General features: G+C 43.8%; 1 protein-coding gene across 1 annotated transcript; it reads left to right on the top strand.

The window, feature by feature from the left end:
• The first annotated feature begins 245 nt into the window (after positions 1-245).
• On the top strand, positions 246-9312 carry LOC144930984 (uncharacterized). The gene is made up of 10 exons (XM_078854816.1): positions 246-435; positions 3026-3253; positions 3588-3909; positions 4019-4152; positions 4949-5038; positions 5232-5338; positions 5672-5740; positions 6167-6251; positions 6378-6471; positions 7041-9312. Exons 2-10 carry the CDS (start codon positions 3041-3043, stop codon positions 7307-7309), a joined length of 1383 nt encoding a protein of 460 aa, XP_078710942.1. The 5' UTR covers positions 246-435; positions 3026-3040; the 3' UTR covers positions 7310-9312.
• Positions 9313-9515: the final 203 nt, after the last annotated feature.

The raw sequence follows: 9515 nt of genomic DNA, 5'->3' as shown, positions 1-9515 counted from the left end.
AATAACCAAAGACTATGGATTCCTGCAGTCAAATAAAAAATAATTCTAATTCTGAACAAACAACACGCGCTCGGCCACCTCCCATGTTACAAAAGAGTCGCGGGTGCGCATGCGCGCCAGGGCGAAGCGACGTGAATTTATCGGGGTGCGGGGACCGCATTTGGCGGATGACGTCATTTCTGCCAGGCTGGAAGCGGGTCACGTGCCCCCCCTCCTCCAGCCCCGCCCCTCGCCCCACCTCCCCTACTCGCCCCCCCCCTCTCCATCGTCTCCACTCATCACGACGAGGACGAAGGAGACGGGGACGACGTTGGCGGCGTTGTTGTTTGTTGTTGTTGTTTGTTGTTGTTTATTGTTTGTGGAGGAGAGGCCGCCGCTCTTCACGGGCGGGGGGCCCTGTCGTCACAACAACAGCAGCAGCAGACCGAGCGAGTGGTGGGTTTTCTTTTATTCGCCATCTCCTCCATCTCCTCCGATGTCACCAAAGTGTGTCAGGGTCGTCACTACGAGTGGCGGCACCGAGGTTAAGTCGACGGCATTCCTCGTGCCGTAGATCTTTTACAACTCCCTCCATCCCTTCCCTCCCTACCGACGCCGCCAATACGATGCTGTGCAGAGGGGTGGGGGGTGGTGGTCACGGGTTTCGTGTTTGTGTGTTGTGTAGGTCAACTCGGCCTCAATCAGTGGCTCTGGTGCGTTCGCGTAGTAGACAAATCGATACAGGGGAGACAAAGGCGGTCGGTCGTGGTCCTGGCCACCCGCCCCCTCGTGTACCGTTCCGGCCTTCATAGGTGCTCGCTAACAGCACTTGCCCCTACAGTCTGTTAAGGCTACACGGGGGATCTTTGCCTGCATGCGTGTACACGTGCAACGTGTGTGTACGATACTGTATATGTGTAGTGTACATCTCCTTTTGTGTATACAGTACATGTATGCATCAGAGATGTCTGTGTATTGTTAGTATTGTTAACAAACATTTTGCCGGCTGGATTAATTTCAGCAGGCACCGATTTTGACTTAACTGGGTCTCATCAGCCGTTTATAGCCCGATAGACAAAATGCCACTCGGCTTGCCTTGGTGTTCTATGCAATCGTGTTGTCTCTGTGTGTGTGTGTGCATGCATTCATGTAATGCGGATGGCATGCGCCATTGCGGATGCAACATGTCCCTTGTGTTGAATTCTGTTCATTTGCGCCAGCCGAAATATGTAAGTAGTCGTTGTTTCTTTGTCAAACGTACAATGACCACGTGTGCATCAATGTCAGTACTGTGTATCTCTGTAGCCGTGATTTGTGGTTTCAATGATGCATAATGGCCAGCGGAGATGTGGAAGAGTGGGGACAATTTGACTTCCTGTTTTGTAAGAGCGGACGTGGCCTGTCGCCCTGCGCGACCTCAACCACACCCATCACAACCTGCACTTTGAACCCAATCACCTGAGTTCGATTCATAGCCACGGCTCACCCCAATACCCCTCCCCCCTTTTAACAACCAGCACCAACCCAGCGTGGTGAAGTATGGTCACACAACCCTTCATGACCGACACGTGGCATGGGAAGACCTTTATCCAGCCGTGGATTGGCAAAGGGCAGTGCGTATCATCTGATGTGTACGGTGCATCACACACACGTTCTTGTGAACATTGATTGTAACATTTGCATGTAGTCTGTCTGCGTGGACTATAACGTGCCATTGCTAAGCGTCACCTTGTTAGAGGCACTGCGACTCGTGGCACGATGCCTATTGTGCAATTGCTGGACGTTAAACCAAACACTCTCCTTTACCTGGCGATGTTCTGCGTTTGAATGACCCATATTACATTAATTCATTAAATTATTTCTAGATTTGAAGCTTTCGTGGCTGCAAGGATTCATACTCTTTGGTTTATCGGTAAAGTCACGTAGGTAAAAAATAAAATGAATGAAAACAACTAAATTAAATCACGACGTTTCGGGCACAACACAAACTACGTTGTCCCCACCTGAAGAAGGACGCTTGTGTTGGGCCCGAAACGTCGTGATTTAATTTAGTTTTCATTTATTTGATTAGATTTTTTACCTATGTGACTTTACCGAAAAAAACAGAGTATGTCATTAAATTATTGATTATTGTTTGATAATACAGTATCATCATGGCACAGCAGACTTTGAGCATTTTCTTTTTAAATGCTGTGAATAATTGATAGCGTCCCCCCCCAACGCTATGTCAATCACGGGGTTGGGTGGGGGGGGATTGCTTTATCCCTACTTCAAGTAACTGCGCTGGACATTGCGGGTTGGTCATGGAGATGGCCCCGTTTTTTTTCCCCGCTACACTTAGAAGCGTTTGTTTATATTATTTTGCTGCTCTAAATTTCCACGTGATGATCAAGCCATCACGTCGTTGAGCTATCTATTTGTGGCCAGGTCGCTTCTGAAAACAGAAGCGAATAACTCGGTGGGCTCTTTGCCTGGTAAGGTAAAAAGAATAGTTGAGTTTTATTTGTATATTTTTTAAAAGTGATTTGTTTACCTTTCTTATGTTTTTCACTCCTATCGTGTTTTTATATTGTGCTTGTAACGTTCTGACCCGTCCTTATTGGACATCTGTGACAAAGAGCTTGTTAGCTCATCGGATTCCTCCAGTAGAAATAAATATTCTGACTCGCCACTGATGTTAGCCGTGGCCTTGAATCAAACTCTGGTCGCTGAGTTCTAACCACTGCACCACTGTTCCACCAATTTCTGCAGTTTTTTGGTTCACCGCAATAAAAATCTAAATGACATTAACTCATTATTTTTTTTGGCTGAAATAGTTTAGTTTCGGCATTTTATGTTTAGTTTTGGTAGTTACTCATACTGTGCAGCATTGTGATAGTTATCTTACATTTGAGCAGGATTGCGCGATGTTGGAAATCCCCAGCTGGAAAGGATATTCTGGGTGGAGTGATTTGTATGCTCCACTGGGTTTGGCTGGGAAAGTCCATGGGAAATGAAAAAAAAATCATTTCTTTACAGTGACCACAAAACCTGTTTCACATTGCAGGTGCCGTGGGACAGAATGTCGATGGAAATTCTCGACTTCGGCTCGGATTCTTCCGAGTACCGGATGGACTTTACCGACTCGGAGGCCGTGGAGCCTTGCCGTACCATGGACAGCCTGGACCTTCTCGGAGAGGGGGTGGGGGTGGATGTGTTTGCGGCGGTCGAGTCGCTTCTGCGCGACGACGGTTTCCTGGGAGGATGGGACGCGCAGCAGAACGGCGGTACCACTGTAAGTATCGCGTCGGCTCGCCACAGCGGGTCGGGAAGCAGCCCGATATCCAAGGGGTACATTGTGTTTGTGTTTCTCAATTTATTATCTGCACTTCTTAGATTTAATTATATTTTTTAATGACAATTCTTTTACAAGAAAGGGCGGTCACCCGCACACGAAGCACTGACTTGACTAACCATCTCGTTTAGTTTAGCGTGCAAATTTTTCTGACAGCATTTGGTCCGCCCTTGCATGTTTGTTGTCGTAGCTTTCTGATCCAGCTTCAGAGCTCACGGGATTCCTCCAGGATAAATCAAGATTCTGATTGTGCATGTGAACGTGTGATCTACAGGACATCCTTGGAGAGCAAGACCTTGAGCTGGAGAGCTTCTTCGATTCGCTCTTTGCTGGTGACGACCAGGGGTCGTCGCCACCCCTGTCGGTGTCGTCCGGCATGTCTCCTGAGTCATCCCCGCAGCCATGCGTGGCACCGCTAAGCAGTGTCGACAGTGTGTTGGTGGACCACTGTTACCACAGCAATGGCAACGAGCAAGGAGTCCGCTCACCCAGTCAGAGTAGCTCAGCTGACCAATCGGATAGCTCAGAGGAGTTGGAAGGTGTGGTCACGGAAATTCCAAACCATGATTATCAAGCGACGACTGTCGACATATCAGGTACGGAAATAACTGGTGCTGTATTTTGAAATTCTGTCGTGTCATTGTTAGTTATGTAACTGTGCGTTAGTTGAACACGGTTGTAAAAATATGCTGTTTTGCCATGCAGACATTGATGACAATTGCGCAGAAGTAACAACTCAAGTGGACCTTCCCACGACGCCGTCCTTTGCCTCAACTCTGTGCGCCTTAGTGTATCCCTTCAGAACCCGAACCACCTCCCAGCAAGTGGAGAATGCGATGGTAAGTGTTTTTTTTTTACAAAACTTTTTATTTTACCATGCAATGGCGACTGAGCTCCATAGCTTTTTTCAGAAGTGACCTAGTCACAAATGATAGCTCAACGAAGGGGATGGTCACGTGGAAAATTATAGCAGCCATACACTTTACATGCACGTTGATTCTAAATGTAGAGGGAAAAACCGGGGAACCCGGAGAAAAATCCACACGACCAAGGGGAGAACATGCAAACTCCAAATATACAAGCATGAGGGTTGGGATCGAACCCATAAACCTCCTGCGTACCAGGCAAGGGAGTTACACTGAGGCAAGAAATTAATGTTGTCAGATAATGTTGATGAGTATTATATTGTTAAATAATGATACCACGTAACAATAATACCAAATTCTGCTTACCTTCACTGACTTGACTGGTTGGCTGCTCTTTTTATTACACGCTTTTATTTAACTCACTCTTGTCTGTTGTTGTCGTCGTATCCTCAAATCTTGTAACTCAATTTTAACCCACTTCCCAATGTGATACCGACTGCAAACTTGGTATACTTATGTCATACTAATGACAATACTATATTCTATAAACAAAAATATTTTTAAACATTCTTTTTTAGATGTTATGTTTCGGCTTGGGTCTAATTGTCCACGCTCAACTGACGTTGGCTGTAAATCACCACGGCCCCTTACGTTATGGCAAGCTTTGCGGCCACTTCTGGAGTCGTGGAGTTCTGCCATTACTCGTACGGTACATTTAATTAAAGCGTGTTTAAAAAAAAGTATTTTTAAATATTACTTCTTTTTTAAGACGTGGCCCAAGCTGGTGCTGTCTGAGGAAGAGAAGAAGTTGCTTTCGGAAGAAGGTGCTGACCTGCCCACGGATCTCCCTCTTACCAAGGTGCGTTGTCCAAACGGTGCTTTTTAGTTTGTACTTTTATTTTCCAGCTCTTAACAGCAACACCCATCTGCAACACCCATCTGCACGTAGGTTCAGTTGTCCCTTTGTGTTACTCGATTAGCTGTATAAGGTGTTTCCAAGCCAGCAGCTGTAGTGGCGCTCATCGACGTACTTGTTGCGCTGTGTCTCCAAGGCGGAAGAGCGCGTGCTGCGGAAGGTGCGCAGGAAGATTCGCAACAAAATCTCGGCGCAGGAGAGCCGGCGCAAGAAAAAAGACTACATGGATGGGCTGGAGAGCAGGTGAGGCTTACCGTTATTTTATCCTAGTTCTTTCTTTTCCGCCAGTCAGATGGTGAGGCTAGACAAAATATGCCACTCCCTCCTTTCTCCATTGATGGCAATCTCTTTCTGTAGGCCCACATTGTCTCTTTGATGTAATTTATGCCGTCAATCCACCTCTTGCATGGACGCCCATTAGCAAAGTTATATACGTGCATAAATACGCCCTTTGTCGATCCACTGCTGGATGAAGCATTCCCCACGTGTCGGTCTGACGGGCATTGTTTGATCATACTCGATGCTATCCCAACATCTGCGTCATGCAGGGAATAATGAGCACGTCTTGACCCACAGGGTGGCGACATGCACGGCTCAAAATGTGCAGCTGCAGAAGCGAGTCGATCAGCTGCAGAAACAGAACATGTGAGTTCAACCGCACTCGTTTTTTTCAGAATGTTACAGTGATTGGTCAATCCACTGGTCAGTGTGTGGGTTTGTGAAAGCGGGGACCAGGATCAATTCGGATGACATTCTTCACCAGGTTCATAGTACAGTTCAGTGACCACTGTGTCATCGCCCCACCCTCCATATGTACATTAATCCATCATCAAATTCAAACTGATAATTAATATTAGTTTAACTTACAAGTTAAATTATAATTAACATAATGAAAACGTTTTCTAATTTTAATGCATTTTTCATTGATTCCCAATTTGCCTTCAGATTTTTATACTTTTTAAAACATGTGTAATTTTTTGTGCAGGGGCAGAAAGTCAAGCGAGTCCTTAAGAAAATTACATTATTATTCCAGAAATTATAATACGAGCTGTATCGTGTGTGACTCAACAGGTCCCTTCTGGCCCAACTGAAAAAGCTGCAGGCGTTGGTGCGGCAGACAACAAACAAGAATGCGCCTACAAGCACGTGTATCCTCGTAAGTGAAGACTGCAAAGGACAAAGTTCCTTTTTGAGCAGAACATTTAAATGTGAAGAAATATGTTAAACAAAAAGATTATATCATTGTGTTAACATAAGTGTGTTTTATGTCTCCCATACGCAGGTGTTTGTGCTCTCCTTTGCACTGATTCTCTTCCCGAGCATAAACCCTTTTGGTGGAAAACAAGATTCTGGCGTGGAACCTGCAATATCAGGAGGTAAAAATCGTTCCGGTAACCTGAATTCGATTCCGTGCTACAGCTGACTTCTGTTGTAAGTGTCGTGTAAAAATTGGTCCTGAGCATGGTGAAGTAAGGTCAATTGTGACCAACACAGTGTGGGGAGGCCTTCATCCAGCGATATATAGAAATTATTTAATTATTATTTGAAGATGATCAGTGGTATTCAATAAAACAAATGTTTGTCAAATATTTAGACATGGAAGTGGACAAATATCCCAATTGCAAAACCCTCTGTAAAAAGTCTCGGGACTCGGTAAGGCTTTCCTGGGTAAATAAAGTGTACTATCATACTACATTATAAAAAATAAAGTATTGCTGTCTCCCTGCAAGTGCGCATGCATGGTGGTGACATCGCCATGCACTTCTGCTTGATGACGTTATCCGCATCCCACATCATAGAACCGGCTTTGTGCGTGCTGCCATCACGCCTCCCCACCCACCCTCCACCCCGGTCGTGTATCCTGCGCAAATGTGCGAGCAGTGCTAGTTATTGTAACACATGAATTTTTACTTAACGACTTGATTTTTCTTATTCTGTCCGATAGTGAGGACACGGACATTGAAGTCTGACCCGTACGTGGCAAACGCCAAGGACATGAACGTGCCGCCCTCCTTGGAGATGGAGAAATCATTTCAGGGTATGGATTGGCCGGACGGTGGGGTGCATCTCTACGGGACAGATGCTGACGAACCGACCGTGGAGCTGGATGGCTGGACTGACGATGAGTTGATGTTGAACGGCAGCTTCGTGGTGACGCACGCAAACAAGACGGTCGTTGACGTTGCCAAGATACTACATGCGGATGAGATGTGACCCACGATTCGAAGAACGTCGTAAATGTTTATCCCCCTGCATTTTCATTGTCTCACAGTGTGGTGGTCTTCCATTTTTATTCGCGTGAAGCATGCAGTATCATCTTAGGCAATGCGTGCAGGGTTCAGTTGTTAGCTTTGCATGCTTTGTTATGCTTATTTCCGTAATGTACTGCTTTTCTGTTTTGCACAAATCATACACTTTCATGTTATTCACTGTAAGATGTGAGTCGTGTAGAATATGCACATTTAATGTCTTCCAGTTGCCTTGTTTATAATTTAAAACTTGCAGTAATAGAAAATATTGACACATTCACAATGAAAATAAGTTTTTTTTCCATTAAAAAGAAAACTTAAAAAGCAGAATGTATCATATGTAGAGCACTTATTCGCCTGTCACAAGTCTTAATCTGCAGTCTGGTGACATCATTTTTCCACAATTTGAATTCGCTGTGCATCACGTAATCGTTTGTATATTGCCTTGCAGTAGCTTGTTACACTTTATACATTTTCAAAATTTACTCAGTGAAAACTTACTTGCAGAGAGTGACTGTTCGATCGGCTGTGCCTTCCCCCAGTCCAAGCTATCTGTGTGTTCAGGCAAACTGCCACAGCAAAAGATTGGTCCTGGCAAGAGGAAATTTGAACTACTGTGTTAAAAATCATATGAAGAGCTACACTGGGACATTTCGAGATTGTGATCTTTATTGGAACCGACTGTTGAGAAATTGAGGTTATGATTGCTTTGGGCAAAACTCTGATTGCGAGTCTGTAATTTTTGGAGTCAATTCAACATTACATTTTGACTTAAAACTGCAGAAATTCATATTCTTTGTTTATTTTGGTAAAGTCACGTAGATAGCAAAAAATAATAAAAGTAAATAATATTAAAAACTACGATGTTTTGATCACAACACAAGCGATCGTCTTCGGGAAAAATAAGACGATCGCTTGTATTTTTCGATTTAAAGCTTTCGTGACTGCAGGGATTCATCTTCTTGGTTCTTTCGGTAAAGTCACGTAGAAGGGAAGTAATAAAATAATAAAACATAACAAAATAATTCTCACGACGTTTCGGCTACAACGCAAGCAGCCGTCCTCAGGTGAAACCAGGTCTGTCGAGGCGACAGCGTCTGAATGAAACAGCACACGTGCTTGGAGCATATATATAAGCTGGGTTGGAAGGGGGGGGATGCAAATTATTTTGTCTAGGCGCCCTTCCCCCCCCCTTCCAACCCAGCTTATATATATGCTCCAAGCACGTGTGCTGTTTCATTCAGACGCTGTCGCCTCGACAGACCTGTTCTTCACCTGAGGACGGCTGCTTGCGTTGTGGCCGAAACGTCGTGAGAATTATTTTATTATGTTTTATTTTTATTCTTTTATTCCCTTCTACGTGACTTTACCGAAAGAACCAAGAAGACGATCGCTTGTGTTGTGATCGAAACGTCATTTTTGTTTTATTTATTTTTATTATTTTTTCTATCCACGTGACTACCGAAAGAACCAAAGAATAACAATTCAACAGTATACACTGTTTGTATGGAAAAGAAACACATTTTTAAGTTTTGGCCTTAAAAGTGCTATGAATAACAAATATATAATAAGTCAGTGATTAATGTATCATAATTAGGCACGTAACACTATGCTCGGTTCAAAAGAGTATTCAAAGTTGTGAATGCAAACGGCATTACAAAATTGTGAGGCCAACTTGGTGTGTTTTTCAATAACCGAAATGGAAGATTCAAATCGAGGGATGATTGCTGCTGTAATTGCGGTTTCTATAAGATTTAAAGCCTTTGAAGTGTGCTCTGACGATTTTTAAGTTTGGCACTTGAAAATAAATGTCTGGATGTGTTGTTTGTGTTTCAAGATGAATGCGCCTATGGATGTGTATGAGATTGAAATGATGTACCGTTTATGAAGTCTGTTATATAGAAGTCAAAACAATGTGTTAAGTTATTTTTTATAATTTACACAGCTAATAAACATGAATATCACAGTCTTGGCATCAGTGTTTTCTCATTCTACATTACCTCGCCTGCACAAAAAATATACCCATATTTAGTTTTGCTTTGGAATTTTATATGTACAAAAGTTGCACGGGTGAGATATGGTAACATTAACACTAAATATGTATAACAATTTAGATGCTTGAAAACAACTTTTATTTGGAAGTTTGACACAAGCGCATTTAGCGTTACAGT

The sequence above is a fragment of the Lampetra fluviatilis genome, chromosome 3 (genome assembly GCF_964198595.1).
Source record: "Lampetra fluviatilis chromosome 3, kcLamFluv1.1, whole genome shotgun sequence".
NCBI classification, from domain to species: Eukaryota; Metazoa; Chordata; class Hyperoartia; order Petromyzontiformes; family Petromyzontidae; genus Lampetra; species Lampetra fluviatilis.
This window is presented reverse-complemented; position numbering and strand designations above follow the sequence as displayed.

What these genes read in the sequence shown, in the direction of transcription:
- LOC144930984 (XM_078854816.1), top strand. Translation starts at nt 3,041, where the DNA reads ATGTCGATGGAAATTCTCGACTTCGGCTCGGATTCTTCCGAGTACCGG. An exon ending in CGGATCTCCCTCTTACCAAG is followed by an intron (nt 5,039 to 5,231) that starts GTGCGTTGTCCA and finishes TGTGTCTCCAAG; the next exon opens with GCGGAAGAGCGCGTGCTGCG. An exon ending in GGAACCTGCAATATCAGGAG is followed by an intron (nt 6,472 to 7,040) that starts GTAAAAATCGTT and finishes TCTGTCCGATAG; the next exon opens with TGAGGACACGGACATTGAAG.